The sequence below is a fragment of the Elgaria multicarinata genome, chromosome 13 (assembly GCF_023053635.1).
Source record: "Elgaria multicarinata webbii isolate HBS135686 ecotype San Diego chromosome 13, rElgMul1.1.pri, whole genome shotgun sequence".
NCBI lineage: Eukaryota > Metazoa > Chordata > Lepidosauria > Squamata > Anguidae > Elgaria > Elgaria multicarinata.
Window position 1 is genome coordinate 18,708,596 of NC_086183.1, and position 20,121 is coordinate 18,728,716.

General features: G+C 44.0%; 1 protein-coding gene across 1 annotated transcript; it reads right to left on the reverse strand.

The window, feature by feature from the left end:
* Positions 1-566: 566 nt before the first annotated feature.
* MATN1 (matrilin 1) lies at positions 567-19,892 on the reverse strand. Its single transcript, XM_063140589.1, is given in 8 exon segments — positions 567-709; positions 1,286-1,438; positions 2,649-3,056; positions 7,665-7,790; positions 9,403-9,625; positions 18,138-18,484; positions 19,581-19,658; positions 19,661-19,892. Coding segments are annotated over 8 exon segments (1,710 nt in total).
* Between the last annotated feature and the right edge of the window lie 229 nt (positions 19,893-20,121).

Here is a 20,121-nt window from a genome sequence, read left to right on the forward strand (position 1 = left end):
ACTGATGCTATAGTAGAAGTCATCCTCCCTTGCATATGAGCAACCTACCTGAAAAACCTGGAATATCGTTCTGTCTCCTATTTGATTTTCATGTACAAATAGCTTACCCAGTGAGCCTGGTTTCTTCCTTTCATAGCCTCTCCCAATCCCAAAACACACACAAACCCCCCCACCACCATAATATTCTCCATTCCAAGGGGGTTGACTTCAGAGCACTGAGTTGGTGCTGTGTTGCCCTTAAACCTAGTGGTTTTGCTCATGTGGGGTGGTGTCGGGTAATCCCCATGCCAAGGAGAGGAAGCAGGGTTTCCAGTGATCATCTGGATGCTGGAACAGTCCCCTTGCCCTCTTCCTGGTTTCTGGTGACCAATCACCAATCGCCATCTGCCTGGACCACCCCTGGATCGGCCATGGAGCAAGGTCAGACTGTGGGAGAGCCAGAGTGATCTCGCTCCCACCAAACAAGCTGGGGTAAGCCCCAAGCTTTTTTACCACGCAGCTTCATGGAAAAGCCACACGGTGGCCACAAATCTGCGGCTGCATCATATAACTGATGCAGTGCAGATTCACAGCCATTGTGAGACTTTGAGCAGGTATAGACAGCCCCCAAATAGCTCCCAAAGGATATGCTTCCGTGTCAGTGCCTTTATGAGGTTATCTACTTTTGTCTGGTACTTCACAATGGCTTCACATTCACATGGATCTTCTTCTGTGGGAGGGAAAACAAAGCGGCTCATTGAAGAAGGCTACAGTTCCAGAAAATACACACACACACACACACACACAAGCAAAAAGCCACAAAATTGCAAAAGCAGCACCTAACAATCAGCAGGTTCAATATTTCAGCTAAAACGGCTGGGGAATAAAGGCGATTTTGCCTGCAGTCAAAACAATAATAAAGTAGGTGCCAGGCAAAATTCTCTAGGGAGAATATAAATGAACTGGGGTGCCACCACTGAAAAGACCTTCTCTCACCTCACCTTGGATGGTGGGAGAACATGCAGGTGGGCTTCTACTGCAGATTTTAACATATAGGTAGGAACGTATGGAAACAGGTGATAAAATAATGCCACAAGATGAGGTCATGAAGGTGACTATTCCTCCATCAGAGAAAGAGGTTGAGTTAGATTAATTTCCCATGCAACTCATACTGCTCCATCAGTCGACTGTATGAGTTTGCAATGTTGACAGACTGTACTGCCAACAGTGGTCATTCTGTACCGCTATTTGCCAGGGCGGTAGGTTACAAGATTGGGCTGCCATAGCCTTGCACAACCTTACTTACCGACACAGATTTTACTTTGTAGTTTCTTCCCAATTTGGTTGATGGTTCTGAAATCAGCAGTGTAGAAGTAATGCTCTGTCACTGGTTCAGAGGCTATTTCTTTAAGTTCATCTTCAACAGCATTGCCAACTCCAACAGCAAACATCTTGTAACCTGAAACAAGCAAAAACTGGTCATCTGCCCATTGTCGTCTCTATGAAAGTTGAGATTGAGTGTAAGAAGTGGCACCTGAAACAAAACATTGCAATGTAAAGTAGTACCTGCAACAAAATGTTGCAGTGTAGAAGAAGTGCTCTTGTTCACTGTTTCAATCAGCTATGCTGTGCACCATGACACCATTCCATTCTCCCTTCCACCCTAGTTAAACGAAAAAATGCATGCTTCCACTCTCCTTGCAGCCATGCCAGGGGAAGGAGCAAAAGTTATGGGTTTTATCTTGCTTCTGCTTGTTCATATATCACTAAACCAGGGGTGGACAACTTGTGGACTTCCAGATGTTGCTGGACTGCAACTCCCACCATACCACACTATTGGCTATGTCACTTAGGGCTGATGGAAATTGCAGTCCAACAACATTTGGAAGATGACAAGTTGCCCATCCCTGCACTAAAATATGGTTCCGTCATATTTCTGAAATAGGCCAAACTTTGATTTGGTCTCTGTTTAATTCCATGGTATGATGATGAAATAAGGATCTGAACCTGGTTGTATATCCTGGTTTATCAACTGAGAACATACCATAGTTTTCCGGTTGGGTTGGGTTGGGTTGGGTTGGGATGGGATGCCATGGAAGCTGATTTAATAAACCCCAGAAGTCTTGAATGTCAGGACATGAAAGACAGGAGGAGGGCAGGGGGCAATGCTTGTTCTCTGCCTAATAAATCATGGTTTATTAAACTGAGGGCAGTATCCAACTGTGTTATTCCACTAGCACAAATGATGTTGCACTACCGGAAACTAGGTTCCGAATGAAGCGCAAGAGGAGAATCCAACTAAAGTTACTTTTCTGCAAGAGCGGTTATGCAAACGGTTGCACATTATGCTTGCACAACCCATTATGTAATTGATTGCACATTATTCTTATGTAATCCATTGTGGAACCGGTTATGTATTATGCTTGCGCAACCTATTGTCCAAGTGGTTGTGCATTACATTTGCTCAAATAGTTATTCATAACATTTGCACAACCAGTTTTGCAACCGCACAAGCGGTTGTGCAAGCATAATGCATAGCTGCTTGAACAACAGAAAGTTTCAGCAGAGCTATTTGAGTTTGCAGAATAACATCACTGGATACTGCCCGGAGAAGGTTGCATCTGAATTGGGCTACTGTAAAGCGACAGTATCAATATCTGATAGCCTACCTAGTTCTTTGGCTTTTGTGGCTGCATCATTGATATAATCTTGTGACCGGCCATCAGTAAATACAATGGCGACTTTGGGAACTCCGGGTCTTGCTCCACTGGAAATCGCAAAGGAACTGTCCACTAGGTATTTCAAAGCTTGACCAGTCATGGTGCCTTTCTCCATGTAGGACATCTTTCTCACTGCTGCTTTGATGTCCTTCTTGTTCTTGAATTGCCCCAATGGGAATTCCTGCCGGACTGAACTAGAATACTGGACCAGGCCCACATGTGCGTTTCTGTCCGACACATCCAGAGAATCCACAATCTGGTTGATGAATCTCTTCACCAGCTCAAAATTCTCAGGTCTCACACTCTTTGACCCATCAATCAGGAAAACAAGATCCGTGGCAGACCCTCCACTGCAGGCTGGAGAAAAGCAAGCGACAGAAATAATATGAAAGAAAAACAAAACAAAAAACCGGAGCTGAAACCGGAGCTTTAAAATACTTTTTAAAGACTAAATGTATCGAAATATGGAAAATAAATTAACAAAAAGTATAGCGTATGATATGATTACTAGAAACAGATAAGGTCACCATGTTTGTGGGCTGTCTAATTTCCATTTTGGTATAATTTTATATGGTTTGTTACATAATTAATTTTTTACAATTACTTTTTAAACTTTGCAATGTTGATTACTTACTTTATCAAATGTTATTAAAGTTTATTTAATGGTAGCTCCATCCTAATTTTGAACTTTACAAACTATCTTAAACTCATTTTGCTTTGTGATAAATGAACGAAACCATATTTTTCCAGTGGGGTGGGGGGGATGTTTTGCTAGGAAATATATATATATATATATATATATATATATATATATATATATATAAGTTCAAATAATAATAGCTGCTATTGATTGGGATATAAATGAATCAAACCAATTTATACTTCAAAGAAAATATTCAGTTTTCTAACTGCTTCTATCATATAAACATAAGAGCCCTGCTGGATCAGACCAAAATCCATCTAGTTCATTTATTTATTTTAAAAAATGTCTAGCCCATGCTTTATCCAGAATAGATTCCAGGGCAGTGTGCTATAAAAACAAAACCAATAACTATCATAACAATTAAGACTGAGAGGCTGCAATCAATAAAAATAATACAACCCTATTTGCTGCGGAAGTAATGCTATCAATTAAAATGTCTGGGGAAATTTTTTTAAAAAATGTCTTGACCTGGCACAAAAAGAGGGCCCTGTGGTTTTGAGAATGATCCTAAGGCCCCTAGACAGCATCTGGGCACCATGGCAATTGGAGCTGAACCCAGAGACAGTGCTCCCACATTTTGACCCAGGAGTCTGAGCTCCCTGCTGCCTCCTCCTCACAGCCAGTATGCAAGTGCCAGCTTGGAGAGGAGAGAAACACATGGTTTTGTAAGAAGGGAGAGGAGGAGGCTGGGGTTTCCAGCTTACATAGAATCCACCAGCTGCCCCGGCCTCTTTCCCTCCTGCTCCACAGAGTCCCAGCTAGATGGGCAAAATTGCCCCATCTAGCGATTGGGTGGCTAGACAGGCAAAGTCATCCCATTTAGCAAAATCACATCATGGTGGTGAGAGGAATGCAGAGGCAACAGTTGCCTACACACTCCTCTTGCCCTGTATAGGATGCCTCTCAGCCTCTGAGTTCAATGACCGACAGGCCTCTGATAGGATTGTGCCCACAGTCAGTATTGTTGTTTTATCCTGTTTTCAAACCTTGCTCTGGGTTTTTTGTATATTATTCCCTTCCCTTTTTCCCTTTTTATAAATAAACTTTCCACCTATCGTAACTGAATGTGTGTGTTTCATTCCAATTAAGTCATGGTACTAAGTCCTCTTGGTTATTGCTAGTTTTTAAGGTTTCAGGCTTCGGGCTTTGAAACAGAGGGTGCCCGCTTGGGCCCTTGTTTCATAAGCCTTAAAGGTCTGAGAGTCCCCTGGCTCAGGCGGAGTTGGACAGAAGGGGGCCTTCAACTAGGATCCCCATCAGGATTGGAACCACTACATTCGCTATTTGCACTGGAATGAAAGCTTCCATTGGTGCAAGGAGGACCTGTCCTTCCAATGCAAATAGCTGGCATTTGAAGGGGGTGGCAATCTGGAGTGGGATCACAGTGGGTTAAAGGTTTGCAGTGCCCTCTGACCCAATGCCAAGGTCCCAATCTGGATCAGATCCCACTGCGGAATTGCAAATGCTAATGGTGTCCCAACTGGCTTGGCTCTTTCTCTTAACAACGAGACATTCAGGTGTACAAGCACAAGAGAGGCTCAAAGGCGCTGTAAGCTTCAAGTGTGAAAGTGCTCTGTGTGTTCTCTTTGGCTGTGCAAGAGGGCCGCCATTTATCCCCAGAAAGGAAACGGGGGAGAGGCATATGAATTGGCATGCAGTAGAGAGTTCAGAGATTGCTCCAACCTCCTTCTCTTTTTTCTCCTTTTTTTTTTCTCTCTTCCTCTTCCTTTTTTGTGTTATGGAACTTTCCCAAATCTCAGCTTTTAAAAACTGAGTTGGCTGTATTTGCTCTATTGGATACTCTTCCTAGTCCTGCTGCTGACTAAATTCTTAGTTTACTCAAGGTGCTCGTATATTTCAGTGGATCCCTTGTTCTACCAGTGGCAGCCAGTGCGAAGTTTTAAACTGGGCGATCTGTATGCCCCTGTTGTTTTTCAGGCTCTCTGGAGACCATCAGAGAAGGTTAGTTAAGGACCGAAGAAGTATTGCAAGCAAGCAACCCATGAATGCTGATGGGGTGGAGAGAGTGAAATGCCCTGGGCAGATGGCCCAGGGCCCTGTAAGAATGGGCCACTTGTTATCCCTTCCTTTCCAGTGCAATTCCTAATCTATTCTCCCAGCACATGGAAAAGCAAGGAAGATGATGGTAAGCGGTCCACTCTGAGGGACAGGCCTGATGCCTGGACAGAAATGCTCCATTGCACTAATGCAGGGAGTCTTTAGTGTGATTCTCCAATACAGCCCACTTGATGCTCCCCCCGCCCCGCCACATCAAGAAACCAATAGGAAAGGTGGATTCAGGATTATGGAAATGGATAAGCGATGGCACTTCTGTCAAACCACATCTTCTCACCTTCACAGAAGCCTAAGGAGAGCTAAGGAGCACAGTTGGGCACCTGTCTACATTCTGGCACCACCAACTGGCTGCTGCCTTTTCCTGCTGTTCATTGCTTCATTGCCACATCCGGTTCCACTGTCAATGCCACCACCACCACCACCTCTCTCTGCCTGTTGTTTGTGGGGAGGTCCATCCACATAATGGGTTTTTATAGGGAGGAAGGGCAGGAGGGGGAGAGAGAGGATCTGTGGCTGTCCATAGATTCCTATTTATCCAACTAAGGATCATCTCCCAGTTAAGATTCAATTCCTAAGTTAAGTTTCATTTCTTCGGGTTCGAAATGGTACTTTCAGTTTTGGAGGGAAGAAGGCATAAAAGGAGAGAGTCAGCCAGAGACGGCGAGAGCAGGAAAAAGTAAGAGCATGAGAAAGAAGCAGCTGGAAAAGCCAAATGCAGCTAGGGTGAAATAATTTGCACTTTTGCAACTTTTTTTCCTTTAATGCTTTTGTATCACTCAACTTGGTGGGGGGGATCATGGCCAAGAGCCCATGCAACCCTGGAGCTGGCCATGATTAGATACAACTGGGACTTCTAGGAAGCATAAATAATAACTTCCAAAGCATAGGCGTGCGCAGCACATTTCATTAGGTGGTTCGGCCAGGGATTTATTTATTTTTAAGGTAAATATTGATTGAATATACAGTAATAAAGGACTTTTTTCATTTATCAAACAAACGAAATAAACGAAAACTGAAGTAAACTGTGTTTTTTTAAATTAACAAATAATCTGTACTGTACTGTTGTAATTATTTGATTGGGACTGAAGCAGAGGAGCACTAATTTTACTGTACTTATTGTCTTTAAATATGGTTAAATATCCCACAGTTACCTTGCTATTCTATTTCTACAATTCTTTTTCTCCTGTCTTTTTTTCATCCTCTCTTTGTTTTCAGGCTGCATCCTATGCACATTTACCTCAGAGTAAGTTTGATTGATCTCAGTGGGGCTTACTTCTGAGTAGACGTACATAGGATTGTGCTGCAGCTCTGTTTTAAAGTGACACAAGATACACACATACCATGTTTACCAAAAGAACGGCTTGAAAAAATGGGGTTGGACACCCTAAAATAAGCAAGGGCAGTTAGGAATTGTTTTAGCAAGCATTCTGAAATAGGTGCTGCTGAATGAACCCTCCTTAGCCAGGAGGTCCTGGGGGGGACACTGAAGTTCTCCCCCCTTCCCCCTTTCTTTTCTCTTGCTGGAGGCCAGACTCGGGTGGGCGGTGGGGCAGTGCTGAGGAGAGAAGGCACGTAAACATACAGCTTCTCTCTCTCTCTTTTTCTCCCAAACATTACAGTACCTACAGAGCTGATGATGAGAGGAGGACAGCAGCTCTGAAGGGGGGAGGGCAATCTTACTACTTACAGAAACAGCCCCCTCCGCGGCTCCACCACGTGCTGCTTCCTGGCCCCAGCGTGGCTGCTGCTCCCACCTTGTTCAGCAACTGTCGCGAGAGGTCAGGCAGAGCAGCTGGGAGCAGGGAGCGTCTGAGTGAGTGAGTGAGTGAAAGAGCGAGCAAGTGAGCTGGGGGGATGCAGCGGCTGCACCAGTGAAAAAAGCCTTCCGGAGGAGCGGGGTGGGTAGCAGCTGAATTTGTAGCTAGCACCGGCCCTGCTACTGCAACATGGCGGCAGTAGTGGATTAGGGTGTTCAACTGAACCCTTTGAACCTGTTGTCTGCACGCCAATGTTCCCTAGTCTTTGGAGCTGTGAGAGGGGACAGTTAAAAGCAAGAGAGAGATCCAGAGGAAAGGGCAGTGGACTTCTCAGGAACCCAGAAGGCCCAAATTGTGATCCTAGGAGGGCCAGATTGTAGACTGAACAGTGATCTATGTTTGCCAAGTGTAAAAAAAAGGATTATTTACCACTGCAAGTTTTCCTATCCCTGTTAAGTGTGAACCCTTGTTTACAATCGCAGGTATATGAGCCCTCTGAACTAACACAGATCTGCTGGCAATCATGGTCTCCTGTGGCACACAAGTCAGACACAGCTGAAAAATAATAACATACAATGTTAACATATATCATGATTTCAGAGTGCACAAACAAAAACTGATCCTAGCTCTCTTTATTCCAAGTTCCACAATATAAATCTCCTTGCTTTAAGATCTGAGCATATGCACAATATATATATAGAGAAAATACCACAATACTCTGATACTCTGATAGGATGGCAACAGAACTGGACTAAATATCTGCAGCAATTATCTACCATACCCACCAAAACAGGACACAAGAGAGCATTGCATCCTACAGCCCTTATAACATGGAAGTCTGAGGGTTACTGTATAATGTGATAAATGATGAATCAGTACAAAGGTGTTATCCCATTTCCGCATGCATCTGTGATCAGGGTTTTAACATGGGTTTGTTTGTGAATTGGATCAGGACTGTGGTACAGGGGGAAGAACTTAAATCGGGGGGGGGTTACCCTACAATTTTCCTTTTTAAAAATTGCCTCCTGAAGCTGCTATTCTCCCTGCAGGGGGAAGTCTAACAGTACCATATGGATACTAGGGTGACCATATGGAAAGGAGGACAGGGCTCCTGTAACTTTAACAGTTGAATAGAAAAGGGGATTTCAGTGGGTGTCATTTGTGTGCATGCAGCACCTGGTGGAATTAGCTTTTCATTACAACAGTTAAAGCTGCAGGAGCCCTGCCCTCTTTTGTATCCGGTCAAGAACTGTCTTCATCACTCATTTCCCACTGTGAAGCTTCCTTTAGGACAGGGGTGGGAACCTTTAGGCCTAGGGGCCAAATCCAGGCCTCTTAGGACCACGCCGCCTTTCCCTGACCCCACGCACCCCCTTTCCTCCAACCAGTTCCCTCCCCCTTCTAAAAGGTTGAAATGTCTCCCCTAACACTTAATTACTGGCAGTAAGCTACAATATGCTATTTATGGCCCCGCCCCTTTTGCCTTTGACCCTTCTCCCTTTGCCTTTAGCCCCACCCACCACTGGAATGCCCGACAGGCGCAACGCTGACCTATGGAGTGCTGTGCCCAGTCCGTGGCTTCTCCCGGCTACTCGTAAGTGAGCAGCCGGGAAAAGTCATGGAAATTGCTAGACTTTCTACAGCCCCGGCCTGTAGTGAATCCGCTTATCCCAGCTTAAGGGAGGCGTTAGCCCGGCCTGACCCCGGAATCCCCTGTGCGTCATCTGGATGCAGAGGAGGGAGACCGGGCCTCACACCACGCTAACGCCTCGTCTAGCAACGGCCTTAATTTGAACTTAAATATAAATTTTACTGTTCTAACTCTGTATTTTAATCTTATATCAATTTTGCTGCATGGTTTTATCCTGGTTGTGCTTTTTATACTGTATTTTGTATTTGTGTTTTTAACCTGTTGGTTGTTTTATTATGGTTTTAATTTTTGTGAACCGCCCAGAGAGCTTCGGCTATTGGGTGGTATAAAAATGTCATAAATAAATAAATAAATAAATAAATATAATTTTCTCTGTATGCCATCCTGAGATCCTAGTGATATAGGGCAGGATACAACTCTTTAAATAAATAAATAAATAAATAAATAAATAAAATGCGCCCCCCAAATGTTTCCCTGGAATTGAAAGAGATTCCCCATCTCTTGTTTGGGACTTACCACAGAATGCTTCTTGAAACTTCTGGGACAACTTCTCAATGACGCTGTAGCTCTCAACATAGTCTACGTGCTCATCCAGAGGCTCACTGGCTATCTGCCGCAAGGTATGCATGTCCACGCGGCCCACGCCAATAGCAAAAATTTCAATCCCAAGAGCTCTGGCTCTTGCTGATACATCTTTCACCCCATCCTGGGGGCGCCCATCGGTCACTATAATCGCTACCTGAGGATAAGGAAGTGAAGACTCAATGGACTGCCCAACTGGCTACAGTATTGCTTCCTATTCTGTCTTCATTCTGATGGTGCCACCTTGAAGCATTGTATACAATTAGAGTCACGACTGCTATTCAGCTAGCTTTAATTCAAATGAAGACTCTTATTCCCCATGAGAAATTGGTCACACAAACATGCAACTTACTGAGTCTGTACTACCAGGAATACTCACAACGACAGATATTCTCAAGGTTCTATATATATATATATATATATATATATATATATATATATATATATTCAGAGCCATAATAACCTTTGAAAACAAGAGAAATAGAGGGCAATACGTATATATAGGTTGAAATTTATGTTATGAGAATCAGATGGTCAGATTTTTTTAAGGATGCAAATTATTTCCAATTGACATTGGAATATAATTCACCATTATTAGTAGTGCAGGGTTGAATATTTGTCATAGGGGGTATTTTCAGTGACTTTCAAGGACTGTTCAAAATCTATTACCGTATTTCTTCGATTCTAAGACGCACTTTTTTCCCCATAGAAACATCTCTAAAAACGGGGTGCATCTTAGAATCACAGGTGCATTTATTATTTCTTAGAATCAAAGCTTTTTTTTCTGTTGGTGGTACTGAAGTTAACGTGCATCTTACAACCGATGGCGTCTTAGAATCGAAGAAATATGGTAATTTATCATCATCATCATCATCATCGGGCTTAACGTTATTTACAATAAGGCAGCAGTGTGTTTGCTACTCTTTCTTTCTTTAAGCATTAAAATGAAAGCCTTGCTCCTGCTACAAGGGGCAGCCAAGATGCATTCAGACCAACCCAGCTGTGTTCCCAGTTGCCATGGAATGGCCCAATGGTAACATATCATTGCTAGGGGTATTCTTGGGGGGTGGGGAAGGGTGGCTGCCCCCACTGGCCATCATGCCATAGCATCATCTGAATTCCAAGTGGAATGTTTTGCCATAAGCCATGTGTACCCAAAATCATCACAATGTGTTTTACACCTTTGTTTGGTGTGTTGTACACTGTCACTGTGAAGGAACTGTGAACCATCATTTTAAGTATAACTCTTTCTCTTCCCTTCTCTTAAAACAGGGGTGGAAAACCCGTAGCCGTCAAGAAGTTTTTGGAGTCTAAGGCCACAGCTAGACCTAAGGTTTATCCTGGGATCACCCCTGCCTGAGCACTGGATCCCCTGTGTGTCACCTAGATGAACAGGTTTGACCCCTGGAAGATCCAGGGATAAACCTTAGGTCTAGCTATGGCCCAACTCTCATTAGCCTAAGGCAACATGGCCCATGATCAGGCATGATGGAATTTGTAGTCCAGCAACCCCTGGAAGATCCCAGGGTCCTCAACCCTGACCTAGAAAAATCCTGCAACAGGCCTGGATTAAGAGCCTACCAAGCAGTTGTACAGGACCGTTTTGATAAACCTCAACCTGTGTTGAACTTGTGTTCAGCAATCAAGATATCTGGAGCTGCCAAGAACAGAACTCAGAACTTCCTGTTTTGTCCATGGTCACCCCCATGTTGCAGCATTGCAGCTTGGGACATCTTCCTGGCAGGGAAGTGTTCTCAGAGTAGCTTGGCCCCACCACAGTCGGTCTGGCCATTGGGCCCTACTGGACAGGAAGGGCTACAAAAGGCTTCCTGATTGGTCCAGGATTTTGCCTGAGCAACACAACATCCCTAGTGGCCATGCATTTATTTTATTTATTTATTTATTTTTTATTTATTTATTTATTTATTACATTATTGTGTGGCTCTGGCCCTTGGCTACAGTTCCTTCTGACATCTGCCTTGATGTGAAGGCATAGGAAAAGAAATTAAATAACATATTCTTCTTTCATTCCCACCCATCCCCCACCATATAAATTGTGGATAATTTGGAGAGAAATTGGGGCAGAGAACCCTCTTAGGAACAATTTTCTATCTTAGATTATGTCACAAACATAAGTATGGAACCCTTCTAAGATAATTTTAAAAAAAAACAGCTGAAGGGTGAATTTTGGGTGAAAACAATCTGCAGCAGAAGGTTAAGTATTCCTTTGGGTCTTTCACTTGCTTAGATGCAAATCACCCCTCACACGGGCACTTTGCAAAGCGAAAAGTCATCAGGGCTTGCTTAAGCATGACTGCAGTGCACCCTGTAGTTGATGAAGAATCATGCAATGTCCCTTGTTTGCCAGAAGAGAGAGCCATTTATTTAACAAATTGGGTGGAAAAACTCATAGTAAAAGGCTTCTCTTGCATGCCTATACATGACGACAATGATGATGATGATGAAATTGTGTGTGTATTTGTGTGAAAGAGATACTTGTCAATTTGAACTAATGAAAATCTACCTTCCACAATCCAAGACAAACATTCAAATACTTGTTGCAAAAAATATTGGCGCCAAGATTTGTGTGTGTGTGTGTGTGTGTGTGTGTGTGTGTGTAATACTCATAAATAGATTTCTCTTGGCAGATCAGGTAGATGTGTGCCTTCTCTAATAATTCTCCCCCTCCCACTTCTTTAAGACTCTTTCATTTTGAAATGTGTCAGAAAGTACTACAGTTGGTTGGTCACTGGGTGAGCAGAATGTGGACTAGATGGACCCTCGGTTTCATCCGGCAGGACTCAACTTATGTTCTTCAGTTCTTTTTTTAAAAAAATCCATCTGGTTCCTAATATCCTACAGACAGCACACAGCATAGAACCCTTAGTGGAAAGGGGGGAAAGAAGAAGATGGCATCCCTATTTTAGGAATGAGGAAAAGTCCATGGGGGAGCCTTCCTTTTCACAAGGTCTACTCAAGGCTGGTATGGTACCAGTGTCTTTAAAGGCAGCCTATAAAGTTTTCCCATGATTGCATTTCCCCACCACAAAAAGCTGCACCTGCTGAATTTCTACATGCCATGCAGATGTTAATAACAGTGAGAACCACTTCGGTGCAATCTGGTTACTCTATGACCTGAGAGACCCCATTTCAAATGCCCACTCAGTCTTGAAGCTCACTGGGTAAATCTGAGCCAGTTGCTGTTTCTCAGCCTAACCTATCTCATGGTTGGCTGAGGTGGAAGACCCCCACACACAAGTGCATAGAACTCCTTTCTCACTAATGCTGAATGACCAGCCAGTAGGGGGTGCATTCAGTGGGTTCAACATTGTGAAAGGGGTTTGACCAATAACCCATCATTTGATTGTCCAAGATATTCCAGACTCCTCAGACTCAGAGGACACCCTTCCAATGCTTCCAACCTCACTGCCTCCACACCATAGGATTCAGTTGCACAGAACTGGGCAATGACCCTTTAAGAAGCAGGCAGTTCTTCAGAGGAGCTGCAATTAACAGCAGGTCCAGAGCTGCAAGCATTCAGAAAGCTTCAAATGACCTCTGTATGTTGCTGAGACAACTTCCCTTCTTGAGTGAATTCCAGCCCATAACTGCTATAGTGATCTGTCCAAGGTCCTGACATCCCTTGCCTCGCCTCGCCTTGCCTTGCCTTGCCTTGCCTTGCCTTGTCTATCAGGTGAGACCTTGCTTCATTGGACATGATCTTACTTTACCAGATGTGATCTAGCCCTTCCAGTACCACAGCCGTAACTCAGTTCTCTGTTGGGAGTCCCCCCACAGTTCCTCAGTGTCACCAGCTGCCATGTTTAATTCCCTATAGCACCACTCAAAATGATCCTATGTTACGATGTAGTGTCATTCCAGGTCGTTATGGGGAAATTAATTATGGCTGCTGGCAACCTCAAGAAACCAGGAGAAGTGCTAGTGAGTTTTTCATACTGACCTGCCTGCCCTTGAAATGCACTCCCCACAAAATAGCCCAAATGCCCCCTTCTCCCTTTCCAGCCTGAACAAATGGGTTGGTGAAAATAGAGAGGGGCAATTTTAACAGACCTAGATGACTCTCAGACTGGGGGGAAATCACATTTCTTTACCGTGGCTTCTCTTTCTCGATCTCTTCTATATTTGAAATGAGAAGAATTACATGGGGAAGAGAGCAGTGACCACAGGGCCTGTATATTGCGATGGGACATCACCCTCTAGTGGGCATTTTATAGTGCAACCTCCCTTGCACACAGCAGGAAATACTGACAAACCCGACATATCTCAGCAGAGTCGGGTTTTCTGGTGGTTATTTTTGTGGCGCTAAAACTAAGAAAACGAGCAGGAGATGTGCAGGAGGCTGGGCACATCAGCAAAATAACCCACAAACATCCGTGAATGGCCAGTAATAAGCATGCTATAAATCACTCATTTAAAGAAGCTCCTAATTTCAACTGGTGTTCCTGAAGAGACAGTTCGGAAGATATTGGCCTCATTCAGAAGATACCTTAAACCATGGTGGTTAAGCCAGAAAGCCAGACCATGTTCAGAAGCCACCTTAAACCACAGCTTTAACCATGGTGAATAAGGTAAAAAGCCTTATTTACTGTGGTTAAATCCATGGTTTAAGGTGTCTTCTGAACACACCTGGCTTTCTGGCTTAACCACCATGGTTAAAGCCATGGTTTAAGGTGTCTTCTGAATGAGGCCACAAAGTGGTCCTCAAATATCTGGAGGGCTGCCATGGAGAAGGTTAAGCAGACTTGTTGTCTGTTGCTCCACAGAGCAAGACTAGCAGGGAAGCAGGATTTGGCCAAAGATTAGGAGAAATGCCAGAAGAGTAAGAGCTGCTAGACAAGGGAATAGACTGTAACTTGGGAGGTGGTGAGCCTTCCTTTGCATCCCATAACTGCCTGGTAAGGTAGGTCAGTTGTACAAGCTTGTATCTTGTTAGTAAGCAAACTTAAAACAAAAACAGAACAACTTTTAACCTTCAATTTAACATTTAGCCAAATTACCCTTAAGCTGTTTCAATAGCTGTACTGCTGTCATGTTGCCACCACCTCTGACCACAGTATTTAAGTGAATATGACAGGGTTATAACCACACTATCAAATTAATGTTATTATTATTATTATTATTTATTTATTTAGCACCATCAATGTACATGGTGCTGTACAGATTACACAGTAAATAGCAAGACCCTGCCGCATAGGCTTACAATCTAATAAAGTTGTAGTAAACAGTAAGGAGGGAAAGAGAATGCAAACAGGCACAGGGAAGTGTAAACAGGCACCGGGTAGGGTGAGGCTAACAGTATAGAGTCAGAACAAACTCAATATTTAAAAGCTATAGGGAAAAGAAAAGTTTTTAGCTGAGTTTTAAAAGCTGTGATTGGCTTCTGTACCAGTATTTAGTTGGATTTTAGATGAAACTCCTCTATGATATTTATGTCTGAAGTTTTTGAAGAATGAATATATATGATGCAGCTGCAAAAAAAGGCAACTGCAATTTTAGCTTGCATCAAAAAAAGTATAGTTTCAAAATCATGAGATGTGATAGATTTGCTCTACCCTACACTGGTCACCATATCCAGTTTTGGACACCACATTTTAAGAAGGATTCAGATAACTTGGAACGAGTTCAGAGAAGGGCAGCAGAGATGATCAGGAGACTAGAAACTAAGTCCTATGAGGAAAGATTGAAGGAACTGGTTATGTTTAGCTTTGAGGAGAAGATAGAAGGGGGTATGATAGCATTTTTCACACACCTATAGGGTTGTCAAACAGAAGAGGGCAAAACTCTGTTCTCTGTCATCCAAGATGGTAAGACATGAAGGCAGATTTCAGCTGAACATCAGGAAAAACTTCCTAATGATCAGGGCAGTCAGATAATGCCTAGGGAGGTGGTGGGCTCACTGACACTTGAGCTATTGAGGCAAAGACTGGACGGCCATCTGTCAGGGATACTTTAAATTGGATTTCTACACTGAGCAGGTAGTTGGACTCAATAGCCCCTTCCAATTCTAGGAGGGAGGGTGGGAGGGAGGGAGAGAGAGAGAGAGAGAGAGTTCTCCCTCCCTCTCTCTCTCTTCTGTATCCATTTTCATTATTTCAAATTCTTCCTAGCCAATCTCCAAAGCTTTCCTCCTTACAGCTAAGAAGGGTGATACATTGTCCAGATTCTGATGAAACCCAAGAGAAAGATTTTGAGATGGATTATTTTTGAAATGTTAAGTGCAGGTTCAAATCTCCTTTTTCAGGTCTTTCAGGTCTGCTGAGCAAAACATTCCCAGACATATTTTTTCCCCTCAGAGGTAGAAAAGGTGCAAAAATAAAATATATTGTTACATCTAGTAGAACGGGCCTTTCAGCTTCCTAAAAGGAACTTTGTCCTTAATGACATAGAACTGTGTTTCTTGTTGGCTGTGCCTCCTTTTCAAACACCCAGAGTTTCAATTTCACAGCGATATGACTTTGTGATATGCAAACCATTCGGTTTAGCATATTATTATTTCATGACAGAACAATATGCAGCATTGTTTCTACTTGCCATCTTTAGGTGTTTTTTCATGTAGGATTGACGTCCTTAGGGGCTGATGAGCTTGGGGGGGGGCACCCTCTCCTCATGAATACAGATGTTCATTCAAACATCTGTTGGGAACTCCCACACATACAGTTCTATGTGCTGCACATAAGTGTTTGATTATGAATGCATATAGGCTGAGCCTGACATCCCCTATCACTATTTGTGTTCATTCTACACAGAAGTCCTAAAATGGGGCTACTGTCTCAGGGAAAGAGATGTCAGTCAAGCACCCTCTTAACTTATTGTTACAGTTTTGGGGGTTGGTCTAAATTAACTTTCATAGAATCATAAAATAGTAGAGTTGGAAGGGGCCTATAAGGCTATTGAGTCCAACCCCCTGCTCAATGCAGGAATCTCAGGGGGTGTGTGCTTGAAACTAAATTGGTCAGTAGGCCAATGTAGTCTTGGAAACCACAAAACCTAGCCCACCTCCCCATCTAGAGATGTAAATTTTAGAGACTGTACACAATAAGGGTTGTATTCAAGGGCCTTTTTCGTGGCTGCTCCTGGGCTAAGGAACTTCCCCCCCCCCCAAGGAAGGAGAAGTTCACCCCCTCTCTGTTATCCTTCTGATGGAAGGCAAAGAACACTTTATTCAAGAACACCTTTGACCTGTAAGTGAGTCTATGGGTTGGGTGCTGTTCTATTCTGTAATTGTTATGTTTTGATTGTATTTTAATGCCCACATCTTAACCAGTTCCTAGCCCTCTCTTGCCTGCTCTGACTGGCTTTGTTTCCAGGTTTCCAGGCAGAGGCCTTCCCAGCACCTCCTACCTGGGCTTGAACATGAGACCTTCTGCAATACATCCAGATGCTTGACCACTGAGCAATGATCCTGTCCTAAGAATCCTGGCAATACTTGGTGGTGGGATTGATTCCGTGCTGGCTCCAGGTTTCTGAGGGCCCTTGGCCAAGACAGCCTCAGTGGGCCCTCTCCTTTAGTAAGGCTCTCTTCTCACCATCATTGGTGAGAATTGCTATTGTTCTGCATCCTCTTTCTCATCATTGCTCCCACTTGCTTACTTGACAGGCAGAGAGCCAGTAAGCAGTGGCATCTACTGCTCCTCCTTTTCACCCGCAACATTGTCTGGGCCAGAGTGAAGGGCAAGTAGATCAACAGGTTGCAATGGTGAGGAAGAGCAACTCCAAGTCATTGGGCAGTATCCAGTTCTGTCATTGGGCAGTGTCCAACTCTGTCATTCCATCAGTGCAAATGATGTTGCGTTAGCGGAAACTAGGTTCTGAACTATGCACAAGAGAAGAATCCAACTGAGGTTATATTTGAGCAAGCACAGTTGCACAAGCGGTTGTGCATCACGCTTGTGCAAGGTGCTGTGCACTCCATTGTGGAGAGCATTTTGCAGAACTCTTGTGCAACCCATTGGGCAACCCATGAAGCAATGCACTGCACATACCTCTTCTGCAACTGGTTGCGCAAGTATAATAGTCAACCATTCACACAACGGAAAGATCATCAGAGTTCTGCTAGTGCTATATGAGGTTGCAGAATTACACAGTTGGATACTGCCCAGTGGGCCCCTGCTGTGGTGTTGGTCCTCAACAGGTGCCCAACTATGCTGACCTTTGATGCCAACTCTGGGTTAATTTAAAGCCTGAGTGTAGCTACATTTGGACTTTGGCATCCTTCTCACCGGGTTCCACAGGAAGGAAGTTGTGCTGAGGTAAATCCCAGTTCTTTCATAAAGTTTCTTTTGGCCGAGTAAGGCTTTCCTGAGCTGTAATTAGGAAATAATTAGATAACTGAGAAACAGAAGTGCAGCAGTGAGAATAGTACGCCGCTGTGGGAACAAAAGAGTGAAATAAAATGACCGCAAGCAGCCATTGAGATCCCTCTAAGGACTTTTATGCTGCAGAGACTGGAGAAGCACAAGTAAGTTGATGCCAGGGAGAAGCTCTGGATGAAGGATTTCCACATATTTCCACAGAAGTGCTAGCAAACATTTTCGCCTAGAGGTTTCTACTTTTCCAAGCATATGTTTTGCAACGAAGACAGACAGCAAAACGACAGTGGAAGAAGAATGAGGAACAAGGGCTCCTGCCAGCCCATAGCATTTTCATACCTTGTTGATCTCTGGTGCTCGCACTCTGGCTCCTTCCCCCTCACTGAATGCTCGGTTGATTGCAAACTGGATAGCCAGGCCTGTCATGGTCCCAGTGGAGAGGGGTTCGATCTTGCGAACAGCTTGCAGCAGGCTGGCTTTCGTACGGTGGGTCTTGAGGGACAACTCATTCTTGACTGCGCTGGCATAATTGATGACACCAACCCGAGTGGAATTGGGCCCCACGTCAAGTGACTCAATGACCTGGGACAGGAAGACCTTGACTTTCTCAAATTCACTGGGACGCACACTCCGGGAGCTGTCAACGATGAAGACGAGGTCTGTGGGTCTTGTCCTACACTGGGCACCTATGGGAGGAAAACAAACAGCACATTTCAAAATCCCAAAGAAGTAGATTTAGGCTGCAAAGCTATGTACACTTCACTTGGAGTGAACTCTATTGAGCACTGTGGGGCTTACTTCTGAGTAGACAGACATAGAATAGTACTGTTAGGGACCTTCTCTTCCTGGCACTAAAAACCGTACAGCATTTTCCCACTACTTGATCCACTAAAGGTGCAATACGATGCATGTTTACATAGAAAAAAGTCCCACAACTCCCACAATGCATGCTGGGAGGTGCGGGGCTTTCTTTCGATCAAAACATGCATAGCATTGTACCTTAAGAAACAAAGTAAACTTGCATATTCAGAAAGGGATGCTACAAATAGACACATGACCATGCATTTGAGATGGACTGTATGAATCTGATGTCGAGAACTTCTAGGCATCAGGTTTTGAAAGAGATGTTAAAGCGGTTCACATTCTATGGTACTTCAGTAACGTAAGACATCAGTTTGTGTGTACAACCTGAAAAAGGCTGCAGCCCCCAAGCCAGAAATGCCTCCAGGATAAACTTTTTAAACTCCAAGGTTCGATAAGGATGATTCCTATACAAATGGAGGCTAAAGATCCAGGAAAATTCTAGCAGACAGGCTTAGCTGAATAGGCTATAATTTCTATGAAGATGCTATTCTACCGAGAGGCACCTGACACACTCCAGACCAGAATTTGGGAGGTACTGATCGAGACTGAAGTCTCTTGTCCTAGGATGCTGAAACAGAGGAGGGGTGAGAACGCCACTTATGCTGCGTGTTCAGCTGCTGGAGAAAAGTTCGCCCTGCATTACATCTAAGTGTGTGTGTGTGTGTGTGTGTGTACTTTCATCTCAGCTGCTATTCCAAAATTAATATATACAGGGAAGAGAGCCTTAAATTTTATAGCCTTGAGGGAAAATGTGTATAAATAACACACACCCCACACACACATACTGCAATTCACACTTCTTTCTTTTGCTGTGTTTTAATTCCCTTCTCTGTGTTGTGCCCTGTCATCCTAGCCTTATCCATACCCAAAGGGAATGACTCTGCTTTTTCAAACTAACCAAATTATGCCAGGACTTACCTCTCAGCTGAGGAAGGACCCCATTCACTCCCTGCTCCTGAAGAAGCAGCAGCACAGAGAGCAGGAAGCCAGAAAAAAAGGCTGTCATGATTGCTGAGGTGGAGGCAGATGGTCGAGTGTCAGGCTCCGGCTTTGGCCCTGAGGTATTAATGGGCCACTCCTCAGAAAGGCGGCAGGCCAACCTATAACACTTGTCAACGGTGGGGTGGGGGGGAGAGGGAGGGGATTGAATGGAAGTGTGGAAGGATGGATATTGACAAGGAGAGGTCCCTTGGTCCTTCCCCTGGCTTGGATTTGCGACAACAGCTTCATTGCTCGTCCAGGAGGTGGGAAGTAGTAAAAGCGACCAGCAACAAGCTGGAATGCAGGGAATTTGAGACCTGAACAGTGAAGCCAGTCAAATCAACCTGAAGAAAGGGCTATATCTGCCAATCACTGGCTTTAATCTGGTCGTGGGTCTGCCACAGTGAGTAAACTGTCTCCAGTATGTTCAGGCCAATGTCCTTTCTGAGTCTGAGACCACTAGGGACTGGGACAGGAT